General features: G+C 42.5%; 1 protein-coding gene across 1 annotated transcript in view; it reads right to left on the reverse strand.

The window, feature by feature from the left end:
* map3k22 (mitogen-activated protein kinase kinase kinase 22) overlaps positions 1-22,241 on the reverse strand; it is a 193,945-nt gene that overhangs the window by 153,987 nt on the left and 17,717 nt on the right. Inside the window, exons 3-4 of the mRNA XM_064941127.1 lie at positions 3,614-3,811; positions 2,586-2,704 (exon numbers count right to left, since the gene is read on the reverse strand). Of these exons, the coding sequence (XP_064797199.1) occupies positions 2,586-2,704; positions 3,614-3,632 (138 nt within the window). The 5' untranslated portion in view covers positions 3,633-3,811. The remainder of the gene's footprint in view (positions 1-2,585; positions 2,705-3,613; positions 3,812-22,241) is intronic.

The raw sequence follows: 22,241 nt of genomic DNA on the forward strand, positions 1-22,241 counted from the left end.
CCACCCTCATCAATACTACTACCGCCACCCTCATCAATACTACTACCGCCACCCTCATCAATACTACTACCGCCACCCTCATCAATACTACTACCGCCACCCTCATCAATACTACTACCGCCACCCTCATCAATACTACTACCGCCACCCTCATCAATACTACTACCGCCACCCTCATCAATACTACTACCGCCACCCTCATCAATACTACTACCGCCACCCTCATCAATACTACTACCGCCACCCTCATCAATACTACTACCGCCACCCTCATCAATACTACTACCGCCACCCTCATCAATACTACTACCGCCACCCTCATTAATACTACTACCGCCACCCTCATCAATACTGCTACTACCGCCACCCTCATCAATACTGCTACTACCGCCACCCTCATCAATACTGCTACTACCGCCACCCTCATCAATACTGCTACTACCGCCACCCTCATCAATACTGCTACTACCGCCACCCTCATCAATACTGCTACTACCGCCACCCTCATCAATACTGCTACTACCGCCACCCTCATCAATACTGCTACTACCGCCACCCTCATCAATACTGCTACTACCGCCACCCTCATTAACCTCTTGAAACTCTAGGGGCGCTATATCATTTTTGGATAAAAAGACGTGCCCGTTTTAAGCGCAATATTTTGTCACAAAAAGATGCTCGACTATGCATATAATTGGTAGCTTTGGAAAGAAAACACTCAGACGTTTCCAGAACTGCAAAGATATTTTATGTGCGTGCCCTAGAACGTGAGCTTCAGGCAAAACCAAGATGAGACGGCATCCAGGAAATGAGCAGGATTTTTGAGGCTCTGTTTTCCATTGTCTCCTTATATGGCTGTGAATGCGAGAGGAGTAAGTCTGCCCTTTCTGTCGTTTCCCCAAGGTGTCTGCAGCATTGTGACGTATTTGTAGGCATATCATTGGAAGATTGACCATAAGAGACCACATTTACCAGGTGTCCGCCCGGTGTCCTGCGCCGAAATTGGTGCGCAAAAGTCAGCTGCAAGTATTTTTCCACAGAATTCAGAGAAGAATGCAGGCTTCCACAAACGATATATCAATGAAGAGATATGTGAAAAAACACCTTGAGGATTGATTCCAAACAACGTTTGCCATGTTTCGGTCGATATTATGGAGTTAATTCGGAAAAAGTTTGACGTTGTAGGTGACTGAATTTTTGGTTTGTTTCGGTACAAAACGGAGCGATTTCTCCTACACACAGACGCTTTCAGGAAAAACTGCGCATTTGCTATGTAACTGAGAGTCTCCTCATTGAAAACATCTGAAGCTCTTCAAAGGTAAATGATTTTATTTATTTGGTTATCTGGTTTTTGTGAAAATGTTGCGTGCTAAATGCTACTCAAAATGCTAAGCTAGCTTAGCATACTCTTACACAAATTAGTCAATTGCTATGGTTCAAAAGCATATTTTGAAAATCTGAGATGACAGTGTTGTTAAGAAAAGGCTAAGCTTGAGAGTAGGCGCATTATTTTCATTTTATTTGCGATTTTCAGAAATCGTTAACGTTGCGTTATGCTAATGAGCCTGAGGCTTTAGTCACGATCCCGGATCCGGGATGGGGAGTTTCAATTAATACTACTACTACCACCACCCACATTAATACTACCGCCACCCTCATTAATACTGCTACCATCACCCTCATTAATACTGCTACCACCACCCTCATTAATACTGCTACTACTACCACCCTCATTAATACTACTACCACCACCCTCATTAATACTGCTACTACCGCCACCCTCATTAATACTACTACTACCACCACCCTCATTAATACTACTACCACCACCCTCATTAATACTGCTACTACCACCACCCTCATTAATACTGCTACTACCACCACCCTCATTAATACTGCTACTACTACCACCCTCATTAATACTACTACCACCACCCTCATTAATACTGCTACTACCACCACCCTCATTAATACTACTACCACCACCCTCATTAATACTGCTACTACTACCACCCTCATTAATACTACTACCACCACTACCACCCTCATTAATACTACTACCACCACTACCAAGGTAGTGGAAGGGTCTAGGGTAGGGCCTAAGGTAGGGTCTAGGGTCTAGGGTAGGGCCTAAGATAGGGGCAGGGTCTAGGCTGGGGCCTAAGGCAGGTTCTAGGGTAGGGCCTAAGGTAGGGGCAGTGTCTAGGGTAGGGCCTAAGGCAGGGGCTAGGGTCTAGGGTAGGGCCTAAGGTAGGGGCTAGGGTCTAGGGTAGGGCCTAAGATAGGGGCAGGGTCTAGGCTGGGGCCTAAGGCAGGTTCTAGGGTAGGGCCTAAGGTAGGGGCAGTGTCTAGGGTAGGGCCTAAGGCAGGGGCTAGGGTCTAGGGTAGGGCCTAAGGTAGGGGCTAGGGTGGGGCCTAAGGTAGGGGCAGGGTCTAGGGTAGGGCCTAAGGTAGGGGCAGGGTCTAGGGTAGGGCCTAAGGCAGGGTCTAGGGTAGGGCCTAAGGCAGGGTCTAGGGTAGGGCCTAAGGCAGGGTCTAGGGTAGGGCCTAAGGTAGGGCCAAAGGTAGGGCAGTAAGATATGTACCTGTTTGTACAGCAAGGTCCTGGGTTTGGGTTTGTGGCTGCTGCTGTCATGTTGCTGGGCGTAGCAGCGACCCAGAGCTGCCAGGTCCTTCATGATGGAGTTCAGCGCCTCCTCGTCATCTAGAGGAACACAGAGAGACAGAGAAATGTTACAACAGCGCTCTACTACAGAGTCATATCAATTAGGGAACAAATAGACAGACAGAGATGTTATAGAGATGTCCTACATACATATAGTTGAAGAATTCAGAAGTTTACATCCACTTAGGTTGGAGTCATTAAACTTGTTTTTCAACCAGTCCACAAGTGTCTTGTTAACAAACTATGGTTTTAGCAAGTCGGTTAGGACATCTACTTTGTACATGACAAGTAATTTTCCCAAAAATTGTTTACAGACAGATTATTTCACAGTATCACAATTCCAGTAGGTCAGAAGTTTACATACACTAAATTGACTGTTCCTTTAAACAGCTTGGAAAATTCCAGAAAATGATGTCATGACTTTAGAAGCTTCTGATAGGCTAATTGACGTCAATTGGAGGTGTACCTGTGGATGTATTTCAAGGCCTACCTTCAAACTCAGGTACAAAAGTATCTATATCCACAGTAAAACCAAATCAAATCAATCATGGTTAGCAGATGTTAATGCGAGTGTAGCGAAATGCTTGTGGGCACGAGTCCTATATCGACATAACCTGAAAGGCCGCTCAGCAAGGAAGACGCCACTGCTCCAAAACCGTTATAAAAAAGAAAGACTACGGTTTGCAACTGCAAATGGGGACAAAGATCATACTTTTTGGAGAAATGTCCTCTGGTCTGATGAAACGGTTTGGCCATAATGACCATCATTATGTTCAGAGGAAAAAGGGGGAGGCTTGCAAGCCGAAGAACACCATTCCAGCCGTGAAGCACAGACATGCTTGTGTTGAGTGCGTGTGCTGCTGCATGGCATAACATGGGAAACAGGCTGAGTGTGTGTGTGTGTGTGTGTGTGTGTGCTGTAGGACATGTTGTTGTAATGCTACTCACCCATGTTTACTGTCATCATCAGGAAGTGATCTTGTTGAATTTCGAGCTCAACTCCTCCGGTCCTGGCGGCTCCGAGCTCAACTCCTCCGGTCCGGGCGGCTCCGAGCTCAACTCCTCCGGTCCGGGCGGCTCCGAGCTCAACTCCTCCGGTCCGGGCGGCTCCGAGCTCAACTCCTCCGGTTGGGTAAGGTCTTCACCCTGAGAGAAAGGACAAACCCACAGGTGTAAAGTACATGGACCACATTACAATACAAGGGGCTTTATCAATAGGATGCTCATCTCATGTCCTCCTCTATTTCATCCCGAAATGAAATAAATGACCCCCTCCACCCCCCTGCTCCTTACCAGAAATTGCTGCCCCCCCTCCTCCTTACCAGACATGACCCTCCCTCCTCCTTACCAGACATGACCCTCCCTCCTCCTTACCAGACATGACCCCCCTCCTTACCAGACATGACCCCCCCCCCTCCCCTTACCAGACATGACCCCCCCCTCCCCTTCCCAGACATGACCTCCCCCCCTCCTTACCAGACATCCCCCGTGCCACTGACACGGCCTGCAACGAAAACATGCGGACTCTCCTTCACTGCAGCCGAGGTGAGTAAAACATTTAAACGTGTTAACCCTCGCAAGGCTGCAGGCCCAGACGGCATCCCCAGCCGCGCCCTCAGAGCATGCGCAGACCAGCTGGCTGGTGTGTTTACGGACATATTCAATCAATCCCTATACCAGTCTGCTGTTCCCACATGCTTCAAGAGGGCCACCATTGTTCCTGTTCCCAAGAAAGCTAAGGTAACTGAGCTAAACGACTACCGCCACCAAGCACTCACTTCCGTCATCATGAAGTGCTTTGAGAGACTAGTCAAGGACCATATCAACTCCACCCTACCTGACACCCTAGACCCACTCCAATTTGCTTACCGCCCAAATAGGTCCACAGACGATGCAATCTCAACCACACTGCACACTGCCCTAACCCATCTGGACAAGAGGAATACCTATGTGAGAATGCTGTTCATCAACTACAGCTCAACATTTAACACCATAGTACTCTCCAAACTCGTCATCAAGCTCGAGACCCTGGGTCTCGACCCCGCCCTGTGCAACTGGGTACTGGACTTTGACGGGCCGTCCCCAGGTGGTGAGGGTAGGCAACAACATCTCCACCCCGCTGATCCTCAACACTGGGGCCCCACAAGGGTGCGTTCTGAGCCCTCTACTGTACTCCCTGTTCACCCACGACTGCGTGGCCACGCACGCCTCCAACTCAATCATCAAGTTTGCGGACGACACAACAGTGGTAGGCTTGATTACCAACAACGACGAGACGGCCTACAGGGAGGAGGTGAGGGCCCTCGGAGTGTGGTGTCAGGAAAATAACCTCACACTCAACGTCAACAAAACTAAGGAGATGATTGTGGACTTCAGGAAACAGCAGAGGGAACACCCCCTATCCACATCGATGGAACAGTAGTGGAGAGGGTAGTAAGTTTTAAGTTCCTCGGCATACACATCACAGACAAACTGAATTGGTCCACTCACACAGACAGCATCGTGAAGAAGGCGCAGCAGCGCCTCTTCAACCTCAGGAGGCTGAGGAAATTCGGCTTGTCACCAAAAGCACTCACAAACTTCTACAGATGCACAATCGAGAGCATCCTGGCGGGCTGTATCACCGCCTGGTACGGCAACTGCTCCGCCCACAACCGTAAGGCTCTCCAGAGGGTAGTGAGGTCTGCACAACGCATCACCAGGGGCAAACTACCTGCCCTCCAGGACACCTACACCACCCGATGTTACAGGAAGGCCAAAAAGATCATCAAGGACATCAACCACCCGAGCCACTGCCTGTTCACCCCGCTATCATCCAGAAGGCGAGGTCAGTACAGGTGCATCAAAGCTGGGACCGAGAGACTGAAAAACAGCTTCTATCTCAAGGCCATCAGACTGTTAAACAGCCACCACTAACATTGAGTGGCTGCTGCCAACACACTGACACTGACTCAACTCCAGACACTTTAATAATGGGAATTGATGGGAAATGATGAAAAATATATCACTAGCCACTTTAAACAATGCTACCTAATATGTTTACATACCCTACAATATTCATCTCATATGTATACGTATATACTGTACTCTATATCATCTACTGCATCATTATGTAATACATGTATCACTAGCCACTTTAACTATGCCACTTTGTTTACATACTCATCTCATATGTATATACTGTACTCGATACCATCTACTGTATCTTGCCTATGCTGCTCTGTACCATCACTCATTCATATATCTTTATGTACATATTCTTTATCCCCTTACACTTGTGTCTATAAGGTAGTAGTTTTGGAATTGTTAGCTACATTACTTGTTGGTTATTACTGCATTGTCGGAACTAGAATCACAAGCATTTCACTACACTCGCATTAACATCTGTTAACCATGTGTATGTGACAAATAAAATTTGATTTGATTTGATTACCAGACATGACCCCCCTCACCAGACATGACCCCCCTCACCAGACATGACCCCCCCTCACCAGACATGACCCCCCCCCCTCACCAGACATGACCCCCCCCTCCTCACCAGACATGACCCCCCCCTCCTCCTTACCAGACATGCCCCCTCCCCTAAAGGGAACACTAAAACAACACCATGTAACTCCAAGTCAATCACACTTCTGTGAAATCAAACTGTCCACTTAGGAAGCAACACTGATTGACAATACATTTCACATGCTGTTGTGAAAATGGAATAGACAACAGGTGGAAATTATAGGCAATTAGCAAGACACCCCCAATAAAGGAGTGGTTCTGCAGGTGGTAACCACAGACCACTTCTCAGTTCCTATGCTTCCTGGCTGATGTTTTGGTCACTTTTGAATGCTGGCGGTGCTTTCACTCTAGTGGTAGCATGAGACGGAGTCTACAACCCACACAAGTGGCTCAGGTAGTGCAGCTCATCCAGGATGGTACATCAATGCGAGCTGTGGCAAGAAGGTTTGCTGTGTCTGTCAGCGTAGTGTCCAGAGCATGGAGGCGCTACCAGGAGACAAGCCAGTACATCAGGAGATGTGGAGGAGGCCGTAGGAGGGCAACAACCCAGCAGCAGGACTGCTACCTCCGCCTTTGTGCAAGGAGGAGTACTGCCAGAGCCTTGCAAAATGACCTCCAGCAGGCCACAAATGTGCATGTGTCTGCTCAAACGGGCAGAAACAGACTCCATGAGGGTGGTATGAGGGCCCGACGTCCACAGGTGGGGGTTGTGCTTACAGCCCAACACTGCCTGTGGACGTCGTGGAGAATGTTCTGCTGCCTGCAACATCCTCCAGCATGACCGGTTTGGCGGTGGGTCAGTCATGGTGCGGTTGGCCCTGGGTTCCTCCTAATGCAAGACAATGCTAGACCTCATGTGGCTGGAGTGTGTCAGTAGTTCCTGCAAGAGGAAGGCATTGATGCTATGGACTGGCCCGCCCGTTCCCCAGACCTGAATCCAATTGAGCACATCTGGGACATCATGTCTCGCTCCATCCACCAACGCCACGTTGCACCACAGACTGTGCAGGTGTTGGCAGATGCTTTAGTCCAGGTCTGGGAGGAGATCCCTCTGGAGACCATCCGCCACCTCATCAGGAGCATGCCCAGGCGTTGTAGGGAGGTCATACAGGCACGTGGAGGCCACACACACTACTAAGCCTCATTTTGACTTGTTTTAAGGACATGACATCAAAGTTGGATCAGCCTGTAGTGTGGTTTTCCACTTTAATTTTGAGTGTGACTCCAAATCCAGACCTCCATGGGTTGATAAATTTGATTTCCATTGATCATTTTTGTGTGATTTTGTTGTCAGCACATTCAACTATCTAATAAGAATATTTCATTCATTCAGATCTAGGATGTTTCATTTTAGTGTTCCCTTTACTTTTTTGAGCAGTGTATATAGTACAGAAACATAGTACAGTCCATATATATATATATATATAGTACAGACATATAGTACAGTCCACATATATAGTACAGACATAGTACAGTCCATATATATAGTACAGACACAGTACAGTCCACATATACAGTACAGTCCATATATATAGTACAGACATACAGTACAGTCCATATATATAGTACAGACATACAGTACAGTCCATATATATAGTACAGTCATACAGTACAGTCCATATATATAGTACAGTCCACATATACAGTACAGTCCACATATATAGTACAGACATACGGTACAGTCCATATATATAGTCCAGACATACAGTACAGTCCATATATATAGTACAGACATACAGTACAGTCCATATATATAGTACAGACATACAGTACAGTCCACATATATAGTACAGACATATAGTACAGTCCATATATATAGTACAGACATATATATAGTACGGACATATAGTACAGTCCACATATATAGTACAGACATAGTACAGTCCATATATATAGTACAGTCCATATATATAGTACAGACACAGTACAGTCCACATATACAGTACAGTCCATATATATAGTACAGACATACAGTACAGTCCATATATATAGTACAGTCATACAGTACAGTCCACATATATAGTACAGTCCACATATATAGTACAGACATACAGTACAGTCCATATATATAGTACAGACATACAGTACAGTCCATATATATAGTACAGACATACAGTACAGTCCACATATACAGTACAGTCCACATATATAGTACAGACATACAGTACAGTCCATATATATAGTCCAGACATACAGTACAGTCCATATATATAGTACAGACATACAGTACAGTCCACATATATAGTACAGACATATAGTACAGTCCATATATATAGTACAGACATATAGTACAGTCCATATATATAGTACGGACATATAGTACAGACATATAGTACAGTCCATATATATAGTACAGACATATAGTACAGTCCATATATATAGTACAGACATACAGTACAATCCACATATATAGTACAGACATATAGTACAGTCCATATATATAGTACAGACATACAGTACAGTCCATATATATAGTACAGACATACAGTACAGTCCATATATATAGTACAGACATACAGTACAGTCCACATATACAGTACAGTCCACATATATGTACAGACATAGTACAGTCCATATATATAGTACAGGCATACAGTACAGTCCACATATATAGTACAGACATATAGTACAGTCCATATATATAGTACAGACATACAGTACAGTCCACATATATAGTACAGACATATAGTACAGTCCATATATACAGTACAGTCCACATATATAGTACAGACATACAGTACAGTCCATATATATAGTACAGACATATAGTACAGTCCATATATATAGTACAGACATATAGTACAGTCCATATATATAGTACAGACATATAGTACAGTCCATATATATAGTACACACATATAGTACAGTCCACATATATAGTACAAACATATAGTACAGTCCATATATATAGTACAGTCCATATATACAGTACAGTCCATATATATAGTACAGACATATAGTACAGTCCACATATATAGTACAGACATATAGTACAGTCCACATATATAGTACAGACATATAGTACAGTCCATATATAAAGTACAGACATATAGTACAGTCCATATATATAGTACAGACATACAGTACAGTCCACATATATAGTACAGACATATAGTACAGTCCATATATATAGTAAAGACATACAGTACAGTCCATATATATAGTACAGACATACAGTACAGTCCACATATATAGTACAGACATATAGTACAGTCCATATATATAGTAAAGACATACAGTACAGTCCATATATATAGTACAGACATACAGTACAGTCCACATATATAGTACAGACATATAGTACAGTCCATATATATAGTACAGACATACAGTACAGTCCATATATATAGTACAGACATACAGTACAGTCCACATATATAGTACAGACATACAGTACAGTCCATATATATAGTACAGACATATAGTACAGTCCATATATATAGTACAGTCCATATATATAGTACAGACATACAGTACAGTCCATATATATAGTACAGACATACAGTACAGTCCATATATATAGTACAGACATATAGTACAGTCCATATATATAGTACAGACATATAGTACAGTCCATATATATAGTACGGACATATAGTACAGACATATAGTACAGTCCATATATATAGTACAGACATATAGTACAGTCCATATATATAGTACAGACATACAGTACAGTCCACATATATAGTACAGACATATAGTACAGTCCATATATATAGTACAGACATACAGTACAGTCCATATATATAGTACAGACATACAGTACAGTCCATATATATAGTACAGACATACAGTACAGTCCACATATACAGTACAGTCCACATATATAGTACAGACATAGTACAGTCCATATATATAGTACAGGCATACAGTACAGTCCACATATATAGTACAGACATATAGTACAGTCCATATATATAGTACAGACATACAGTACAGTCCACATATATAGTACAGACATATAGTACAGTCCATATATACAGTACAGTCCACATATATAGTACAGACATACAGTACAGTCCATATATATAGTACAGACATATAGTACAGTCCATATATATAGTACAGACATATAGTACAGTCCATATATATAGTACAGACATATAGTACAGTCCATATATATAGTACACACATATAGTACAGTCCACATATATAGTACAAACATATAGTACAGTCCATATATAGTACAGTCCATATATACAGTACAGTCCATATATATAGTACAGACATATAGTACAGTCCACATATATAGTACAGACATATAGTACAGTCCACATATATAGTACAGACATATAGTACAGTCCATATATAAAGTACAGACATACAGTACAGTCCATATATATAGTACAGAAATACAGTACAGTCCACATATATAGTACAGACATATAGTACAGTCCATATATATAGTACAGACATACAGTACAGTCCATATATATAGTACAGACATACAGTACAGTCCACATATATAGTACAGACATACAGTACAGTCCATATATATAGTACAGACATATAGTACAGTCCATATATATAGTACAGTCCATATATATAGTACAGACATACAGTACAGTCCATATATATAGTACAGACATACAGTACAGTCCATATATATAGTACAGACATATAGTACAGTCCATATATATAGTACAGACATGTAGTACAGTCCATATATATAGTACAGACATACAGTACAGTCCACATATATAGTACAGACATATAGTACAGTCCATATATATAGTACAGTCCATATATATAGTACAGACATATCGTACAGTCCACATATATAGTACAGACATACAGTACAGTCCACATATATAGAACAGACATACAGTACAGTCCATATATATAGTACAGACATACAGTACAGTCCACATATATAGTACAGACATATAGTACAGTCCATATATATAGTACAGACATATAGTACAGTCCATATATATAGTACGGACATATAGTACAGACATATAGTACAGTCCATATATATAGTACAGACATATAGTACAGTCCATATATATAGTACAGACATATAGTACAGTCCATATATATAGTACAGACATACAGTACAGTCCATATATATAGTACAGACATACAGTACAGTCCATATATATAGTACAGACATACAGTACAGTCCACATATACAGTACAGTCCACATATATAGTACAGACATAGTACAGTCCATATATATAGTACAGGCATACAGTACAGTCCACATATATAGTACAGACATATAGTACAGTCCATATATATAGTACAGACATACAGTACAGTCCACATATATAGTACAGACATATAGTACAGTCCATATATACAGTACAGTCCACATATATAGTACAGACATATAGTACAGTCCACATATATAGTACAGACATATAGTACAGTCCATATATATAGTACAGACATATAGTACAGTCCACATATATAGTACAGACATACAGTACAGTCCATATATATAGTACAGACATACAGTACAGTCCACATATATAGTACAGACATACAGTACAGTCCACATATATAGTACAGTCCATATATACAGTACAGTCCACATATATAGTACAGACATATAGTACAGTCCACATATATAGTACAGACATATAGTACAGTCCACATATATAGTACAGACATATAGTACAGTCCATATATATAGTACAGACATATAGTACAGTCCATATATATAGTACAGACATACAGTACAGTCCACATATATAGTACAGACATATAGTACAGTCCATATATATAGTAAAGACATACAGTACAGTCCATATATATAGTACAGACATACAGTACAGTCCACATATATAGTACAGACATATAGTACAGTCCATATATATAGTACAGACATACAGTACAGTCCATATATATAGTACAGACATACAGTACAGTCCATATATATAGTACAGACATACAGTACAGTCCACATATACAGTACAGTCCACATATATAGTACAGACATAGTACAGTCCATATATATAGTACAGGCATACAGTACAGTCCACATATATAGTACAGACATATAGTACAGTCCATATATATAGTACAGACATACAGTACAGTCCACATATATAGTACAGACATATAGTACAGTCCATATATACAGTACAGTCCACATATATAGTACAGACATATAGTACAGTCCACATATATAGTACAGACATATAGTACAGTCCATATATATAGTACAGACATATAGTACAGTCCACATATATAGTACAGACATACAGTACAGTCCATATATATAGTACAGACATACAGTACAGTCCACATATATAGTACAGACATACAGTACAGTCCATATATATAGTACAGTCCATATATACAGTACAGTCCACATATATAGTACAGACATATAGTACAGTCCACATATATAGTACAGACATATAGTACAGTCCACATATATAGTACAGACATATAGTACAGTCCATATATATAGTACAGACATATAGTACAGTCCATATATATAGTACAGACATACAGTACAGTCCACATATATAGTACAGACATATAGTACAGTCCATATATATAGTAAAGACATACAGTACAGTCCATATATATAGTACAGACATACAGTACAGTCCACATATATAGTACAGACATATAGTACAGTCCATATATATAGTACAGACATACAGTACAGTCCATATATATAGTACAGACATACAGTACAGTCCACATATATAGTACAGACATACAGTACAGTCCATATATATAGTACAGTCCATATATATAGTACAGACATACATATAGTACAGACATACAGTACAGTCCATATATATAGTACAGACATACAGTACAGTCCATATATATAGTACAGACATACAGTACAGTCCATATATATAGTACAGACATATAGTACAGTCCATATATATAGTACAGACATATAGTACAGTCCATATATATAGTACAGACATACAGTACAGTCCACATATATAGTACAGACATATAGTACAGTCCATATATATAGTACAGTCCATATATATAGTACAGACATATCGTACAGTCCATATATATAGTACAGACATACAGTACAGTCCACATATATAGTACAGACATATAGTACAGTCCATATATATAGTAAAGACATACAGTACAGTCCATATATATAGTACAGACATACAGTACAGTCCACATATATAGTACAGACATATAGTACAGTCCATATATATAGTACAGACATACAGTACAGTCCATATATATAGTACAGACATACAGTACAGTCCACATATAAAGTACAGACATACAGTACAGTCCATATATATAGTACAGACATATAGTACAGTCCATATATATAGTACAGTCCATATATATAGTACAGACATACAGTACAGTCCATATATATAGTACAGACATACAGTACAGTCCATATATATAGTACAGACATATAGTACAGTCCATATATATAGTACAGACATATAGTACAGTCCATATATATAGTACAGACATACAGTACAGTCCACATATATAGTACAGACATATAGTACAGTCCATATATATAGTACAGTCCATATATATAGTACAGACATATCGTACAGTCCATATATATAGTACAGACATACAGTACAGTCCACATATATAGTACAGACATATAGTACAGTCCATATATAGTACAGACATATAGTACAGTCCACATATATAGTACAGTCCACATATATAGTACAGACAGATAGTACAGTCCATATATATAGTACAGACATACAGTACAGTCCACATATATAGTACAGACATATAGTACAGTCCATATATATAGTACAGTCCATATATATAGTACAGACATACAGTACAGTCCATATATATAGTACAGACATATAGTACAGTCCATATATATAGTACAGACATATAGTACAGTCCATATATATAGTACAGACATATAGTACAGTCCACATATATAGTACAGACATATAGTACAGTCCACATATATAGTACAGACATATAGTACAGTCCACATATATAGTACAGACATATAGTACAGTCCATATATATAGTACAGACATACAGTACAGTCCACATATATAGTACAGACATACAGTACAGTCCATATATATAGTACAGACATATAGTACAGTCCATACATATATGGATACTAAGCTATATTGACCAAATACTTATTTTCCACCATAATTTGCAAATAAATTCATTTAAAAAAATCCTACAATGTGATTTTCTGGATTTTACTTCTCTTTGTCTGTCATAGTTGAAGTGCACCTATGATGAAAATTACAGGTCTATCTCATCTTTTTAAGTGGGAGAACTTGCACAATTGGTGGCTGACTAAATACTTGTTTGCCCCACTGTATATAGTTAACAGATCATGAGGTATAATGACACTGATGTTATCTGCATTATTTATATATAGTTAACAGATCATAGGGTCTGACAGGAAGCATATATAGGTCTAAAAGGGTCTATAATGGCCACTTTCATCAGGATTTAAATGGTTTGTGATACAAATGTAAAAGGCATTTCAAACATCCTTTACTCCCAATTAAGTTTGTGAGAGAACTGCCAGAACAATCCGAGATACCAAAAATATTTCCATCTCCAGCTGGCGTGGAATCGCCCAGATGTGACACTAATCTGTATCAGCGTGGGCTTCACTTCCTGGAAGGAGAGCTGGAGAACGTAATGGAATCATTAGTAAGGGGTGTGGTTAGAACTCTGGCTACTCACGACCATCACTACCTCACACACTGACGTACGCCGCTTCCTTCCGCGCTGCACTCCGACAGCCAGGGATGACATCACCACTTGGAATGAGTTGTCATTTGAAGAAAGTGGTTTTGTTACGGAACATGAGAGCCACTAAAAGGACTGAGAAAGTAAAGTAAAAAGTGAATAGATTCACATGGGATTGATCGAGGGGGAATAAAAAGGTTTCACACACACGTCCCTCACACTCACGCACATACACAAATGCATGGGTGCACGCATGCGCACGGTGACCAACACACACACACACACGTTCTTTCAGCTCTCTTACATCACTCATTAAATAAACATTTCTTTATCTGTCTCTCAGGGTATTTCCCCACTCCTCTCATCAGAGCAGAACAGTGGAGAGGCAGACACACACACAGAGACAGAGACAGAGAGAGAGAGAGAGAGAGAGAGAGAGAGAGAGAGAGAGAGAGAGAGAGAGGGGCACAGAGAGAGAGAGGGTCACAGAGAGAGAGAGGGAGAGAGAGACAGAGAGAGAGAGAGAGAGGCACAGAGAGAGAGAGACAGAGAGAGAGAGAGAGAGAGAGGCACAGAGAGAGAGAGAGAGAGGGGCACAGAGAGAGAGAGAGAGAGAGGCAGAGAGAGAGAGAGAGAGAGAGAGAGAGAGAGGGGCACAGAGAGAGAGAGGGGCACAGAGAGAGAGAGAGAGAGAGAGAGAGAGGGGCACAGAGAGAGAGGGGCACAGAGAGAGACAGAGAGAGACAGAGAGAGAGAGAGAGAGAGACAGAGAGAGAGAGAGAGAGAGAGAGAGAGAGAGAGAGAGAGAGAGAGAGAGAGAGAGAGCGAGACCGAGAGACAGAGAGACAAAAGGCAGAGAGAGAGGCAGAGAGAGAGAGAGGCAGAGAGAGAGAGGCAGAGAGAGAGAGAGAGAGAAAGCAAGACAAAAAGGCAGAGAGAGAGGTGAGATAGATTGAGAGAGCGACAAAGAAAGAACAAGTTAGTTCTCTCTTTAACTGCATCCCCCACCAGCTCTGAACACCATGACATCATGTTTACATAATTTCTCTCAGGAACCAAGAAAACATCTCTCCTCTCCCTCCCCCAGAGACAAGACAACACACATCTCTCCCCTCCCTGCCCTCCTCCAGAACCAAGAAAACATCTCTACCCTCCTCCAGAACCAAGAAAACATCTCTACCCTCCCTGCCCTCCTCCAGAACCAAGAAAACATCTCTCCTCCCCTCTACCCTCCTCTCCCCCAGAGCCAAGACAACATCTCTACCCTCCCTGCCCTGCTCCAGAACCAAGAAAACATCTCTACCCTCCCTGCCCTCCTCCAGAACCAAGAAAACATCTCTACCCTCCCTGCCCTCCTCCAGAACCAAGAAAACATCTCTCCTCCCCTCTCTACCCTCCTCTCCCCCAGAGCCAAGACAACATCTCTACCCTCCCTGCCCTGCTCCAGAACCAAGAAAACATCTCTACCCTCCCTGCCCTCCTCCAGAACCAAGAAAACATCTCTACCCTCCCTGCCCTCCTCCAGAACCAAGAAAACATCTCTCCTCCCCTCTCTACCCTCCTCTCCCCCAGAGCCAAGACAACATCTCTACCCTCCTCTCCCTCAGAGCCAAGACATCTCTCCTCCCCTCTCTACCCTCCTCACCCCCAGAGCCAAGACAACATCTCTACCCTCCTCTCTCCCAGAGCCAAGACATCTCTCCTCCCCTCCCCTCTCTCCTCTCCTGCAGAGCCAAGACAACACACATCTATTCTGATTATAAAAGTTAACATGTTTGTCACAACTCCAGAACACTCTGTTTCCATTCTCCAATAAGGCAGCCTGCAACACACAAACACACGTCAACAAACAGACCAGAGAGAGAGAGAGAGAGAGAGTTGACGCTAACCAATAAAACCAGGCCTCTGTTGAGAGTGCCAGTAGTGATGCCAGAGAGTTTTGCGATGAAGACATTACATACAGATGACATCATTGAAAAAACCAGAGACCTACCACCAGTGTATTACAGACCGGAGACCTACCACCAGTGTATTACAGACCGGAGACCTACCACCAGTGTATTACAGACCGGAGACCTACCACCAGTCTATTACAGACCGGAGACCTACCACCAGTCTATTACAGACCGGAGACCTACCACCAGTCTATTACAGACCGGAGACCTACCACCAGTGTATTACAGACTGGCGACCAACTACCGTATTGGAGACCGGCGACCAACTACCAGTGTATTACAGACTGGCGACCAACTACCGTATTGGAGACCGGAGACTAAATAGTTTATTAGAGATTGAAATCTAAATACTAAACTAAGTGTCCAAAACATTAGGAACACCTGCTCTTTCCATTACATAGACTGACCAGGTGAATCCAGACTGAACATGTGATTATGTTCCTAATGTTTTGTACACAGTGTTTAATACTATATTACAAGTCAAAATATTAGATGACCAATTCAGTTGTACGGCACAATAGTTCATCTCGCAGCGTTCATACGAAAACATAACTCAGACTGGAGTAAAACCCATCTGTCAAGAGGCAGACAGAATAACAAAGGAACCTAGTAGGCTAGCAGATCATCATAGTAACAGACACATTCACAATAATCACACAGACGTTCTCCAGTCAGATACAGTAGAAGACTGATCTGAGAACCCTGTTTATGAAGTTTAAATTCAAATCACTTCTTGAATTGACCCTACTACAGCGGCTCATACAGTCTCATCGCTGCTACTCCCCAACGGGCTCGGGAGAGGCGAAGGTCGAGTCATGCGTCCTCCTAAACATGACGCTCCTAACCGCGCTTCTTAACACCCGCCAGCTTAATCTGGAAGCCAGCCGCACCAATGTGTCGGAGGAAACACTGTTCAACTGACAACCGGGGTTCAACCTGCAGGCGCACGACCCGCCACAAGGAGTCGCTAGAGCACGATGAGCCAAGGAAACCCCCCTACGGCAAAACCCTCCCCAAACCCAGACGACGCTGGGCTAATTGTGCGCCGCCCTATCGGACCTCCGGTAACCACCGGTTGTGACACAGCCGGAGATCGACCGCGGATCTGTAGTGATGCCTCAAGCGCTGCGATGCAGTGCCTTAGACCGCTGCACTACTCGGGAGTAATGCACCTGCTACTTTTCAGCGGCTAGTCAACATTGTGTTTGCAGATGTACCAAATTGTGCTGCTTACCTTGACGATGTGATGATTCATTCGTCTACTTGGTCTGATCATCTCTCCACTTCGAAAAGTGTGTTTCAGCGGTTGGAGTAGGCTTCTTTAACCCTCAATTTGGCCAAGTGTGAGTTTGGGAAGGCTACAGTGACTTACTTAGGGAAACAAGTGGGACGAGGTCAAGTGCGCCCAGTATCTGGTAAAGTGGAAACAATTGTTGCTTTTCCTGCTCCCACTACTCGCCGCCAGTTGCGCAGATTCCTGGGGATGGTAGGGTACTATCGTACCTTCTGTAAGAATTTCTCAACGGTAGTAGCTCCCCTTTTATCTCTGCTTAGTCCCAAGGTACCATTCAAGTGGTCTAAGGACTGTAACTATGCTTTTGAGTCCGCTAAAGCGCTACTTTGTAGTGCCCCAGTGCTTGCCGCCCCCAACTTTGACAAACCTTTTAAGTTGGAGTTAGATGCTAGTATTGTGGGGGTGGGTGCGGTTCTCTTACAGGAAGATGAAGACTGAGTGGATCGGCCCGTCAGTTTCTTCTCCCGTAAGTTCAACTCGTGTCAGTCAAGGTACTCTACAATTGAACAAGAGACGCTGGCTTTATTGCTTGCCTTACTGTTCTTTGAGGTATATGTGGGCTCCAGTGCCTTGCCTGTAATGGTCTTCACGGACCATAATCCATTGGTGTTCTTGAAACAAATGTACAACCAGAACCGCCGCCTTATGCGGTGGGCTCTGATTGTACAAGGAAATAATGTACAGATAGCTCATGTGAAGGGCTCGGCGAATGTAGTTGCTGACGCTCTATCACAGGTTTACTAACTGGGGATGCGTTGGCTTTTGTTATTGCAAAACTAGGTTTGCAATTTTTGTGGTGGGCGTGTTACGTTCCCCAGTTTATGTGTTGTAGTTTGTATGTTTGCATGTGTTTATTTCAGGAAATGGCTTCCTGAAATCCATCAAGCAGCTGATTGGTCGACTCCAAGGCTAATTGGAGAGCTGACCCCGCTCCCTCGTCAAGACGCAGCTGTCTCCAATTACCTATACCAGAAGCTATATAAAAGCCAGTGTTCTGTGCAGGAGGAGAGAATTTTGCTAGAGGTAGATTTGCTAGAGTTTTTTTGCTGGAAGTAGATTTGCTAGAGAGAATTTTGCTAGAGGTAGATTTGCTGGAGGAATTTTGCTGGAAGTAGATTTGCTAGAGAATTTTGCTGGGAGGTCATTGCAGATATTTTGCTAGAGATTTTGCTAGAGATTTTGCTGGGAGTTCATTGCTGAGAGTTGGTATGTTTTGTGAGTTTGTTGCTCAGAGCTTATTTGATGTCCTTAGTTTGTTTGTGAAATTGTTTAATATTCTGTTTCATTTGTTCCCAGGGGGGAAGGGGAAGGCACCTAGGGAGTGCTTAGGCAAGAGGCCCGCGGGCATACATATAACCGTAGCATATTCGCTGTCTAGGCACACTAGGTAAGACCTGGGCGGACCACCCCCTTGTATTTTGGTTAGGGCACCAGGTGGTGCTAAATTAGGTAAGTAGTAGGTAGGCAGGTAAGATAGGAGAGGGGGGGGCTTTGAGATTTACTTTCTTTGCTTTGGTTCCGTCCAGCCCCTTTTCCCCATATTACCGTGTGAAGGAATAAAGTCCTGGTAAATGGTACCACATTCTGTCTGTTGTCATTCTTTCTTGCACCTACAGTCCAAACCTTTTTCACTTCACGGAGAGTTTAGTTGTAGCAGGGTGTTGCGTTCCCTCTTCATAGAGGCGTGCGTAACAACCACGTTGCTCCACTTTTATCAAGGGGCTCAACGTGTGCTATGAAAACACCCCCCACACCGCCACCAACCAGCCTGCAACAATGACACGCGGCATGATGGATGTATACACATGGTTTTCTCCATTAGTTTCAAGGTACGACAAGTTGAGCATTCTTTTATGGGTCAACCAATGTTGTGCTGAACTGTCAGTTGACTAATTGCAACCCGTCTGTTGTGTCAGATTCCTTTGTCGTATTTCATCAATGACCCGTTTCAACCTCTGGCCCGCAGTTGGCTGGATGTCCTTTTGGTGGTGGACCATTCTTGATATACACGGGAAACTGTTGAGCATGAAAAACCCAGCAGCATTGCCGTTCTTGACACAAACCGGTGCACCTGGCACCTACTACCATAACTCGTTCAAAGGCACTTAAACATTTTTGTCTTGCCCATTCACCCTCTGAATGGCACACACACACAATCCATGTCTCAAGGCTTGAACATCCTTCTTTAACCCGTCTCCCCCCCTTCACCTATACTGCTTAAAATATATATATATATATATATATGCATGCAAGTCCTGCCTCTCCCATCTCCTCATTGGTTTATAGAAGCAGGTACCAACGTGCCATCTCCTCATTGGTTATACCCACGTGGGTGATTGAAAGATGTTTTGCCGGTAGTCATGGTAATACTATGAAAGTTTAGGTGCCAATCACCATAGAAGTTCAAATATGAAAAAGCCTGGAAGGAGGAGAGATGACTGTATTATGTGTGGATCAATTGGCAGAGTAGAGGACCTTGTGCATTTCAGGTCAAATAACAACTCAATGTTTATATCCCAGGACACATTAGCTAGCAACAGCAAGCTAGCTAAAAAGGACAAATTAGCTAGCAAGGGCAAGCTAAATTGCCATAAATGTTTTTCGAACTGTTCCCAAATTAACGTAGTTTGTTTTGATATTTTAACCTGGGTGTCGTGATCGCATTTGGTGTGGGGGGACAAAATACACGTATGCATGATGAGCACGCGTGCAGCCGGTTTGGGTTCCGCGTAAGAGAGGAGTTTTCTATACAGGTCAATGTGAGAGTGTTGAATTTGGTGAACAAAAATGTAATGGCTTATTTACTACTTGTGGCTTATTTGATCGAATAGAAGTTTTGTAAATTATTAGGTTGTTACCAGTGTACTGGTAAACAAAAAAAACTTCATATCTGGAGTTGTGCCTCCCACCTGATCTTGCCTCCTCCCACCTGATCTTGCCTCCTCCCACCTGATCTTGCCTCCTCCCACCTGATCTTGCCTCCTCCCACCTGATCTTGCCTCCTCCCACCTGATCTTGCCTCCTCCTGACTGCCTTACATTTCTGAAGCTATTTATTTTCATCGTTAGAGCAGCCAATGGAGTATCAGGCCAATATAACGGATAGTCTGTGGCTCTAGTCTCTGCTGCTGCAGTGAAATTCATTTATAGAAAAATGGGTTCCTTGTGGTTAAATGACTCCACAGCTCTCCAAAAGACAAACCTTTTTTAGAAAGTAAAACAGCCTTTTCTAAAGAAAGTTATCTACCTTCCTGTTGTTTTCTGTAGCGTTTAATTATTTAACCTGTTGAAACTCTGGGGGCGCTATATCATTTTTGGATAAAAAGACGTGCCCGTTTTAAGCGCAATATTTTGTCACAAAAAGATGCTCGACTATGCATATAATTGGTAGCTTTGGAAAGAAAACACTCTGACGTGTCCAGAACTGCAAAGATATTCTCTGTGCGTGCCCTAGAACGTGAGCTACAGGCAAAACCAAGATGAGACGGCATCCAGGAAATGAGCAGGATTTTTGAGGCTCCGTTTTCCATTGTCTCCTTATATGGCTGTGAATGCGAGAGGAGTGAGTCTGCCCTTTCTGTCGTTTCCCCAAGGTGTCTGCAGCATTGTGACGTATTTGTAGGCATATCATTGGAAGATTGACCATAAGAGACCACATTTACCAGGTGTCCGCCCGGTGTCCTGCGCCGAAATTGGTGCGCAAAACTCAGCTGCAAGTATTTTTCCATGGAATTCAGAGAAGAAAGCAGGCTTCCACGAACGATATATCAATGAAGAGATATGTGAAAAAAAACACCTTGAGGATTGATTCCAAACAACGTTTGCCATGTTTCGGTCGATATTATGGAGTTAATTCGGAAAAAGTTTGACGTTGTAGGTGACTGAATTTTCGGTTCGTTTCGGTAGCCAAATGTGATGTACAAAACGGAGCGATTTCTCCTACACAAAGACGCTTTCAGGAAAAACTGCACATTTGCTATGTAACTGAGAGTCTCCTCATTGAAAACATCCGAAGCTCTTCAAAGGTAAATGATTTTATTTGTTTGGTTATTTGGTTTTTGTGAAAATGTTGCGTGCTAAATGCTACTCAAAATGCTAAGCTAGCTTAGCATACTCTTACACAAATTAGTGAATTGCTATGGTTCAAAAGCAT

Source organism: Oncorhynchus masou, chromosome 28 (genome assembly GCF_036934945.1).
Source record: "Oncorhynchus masou masou isolate Uvic2021 chromosome 28, UVic_Omas_1.1, whole genome shotgun sequence".
Classification (NCBI taxonomy): Eukaryota; Metazoa; Chordata; class Actinopteri; order Salmoniformes; family Salmonidae; genus Oncorhynchus; species Oncorhynchus masou.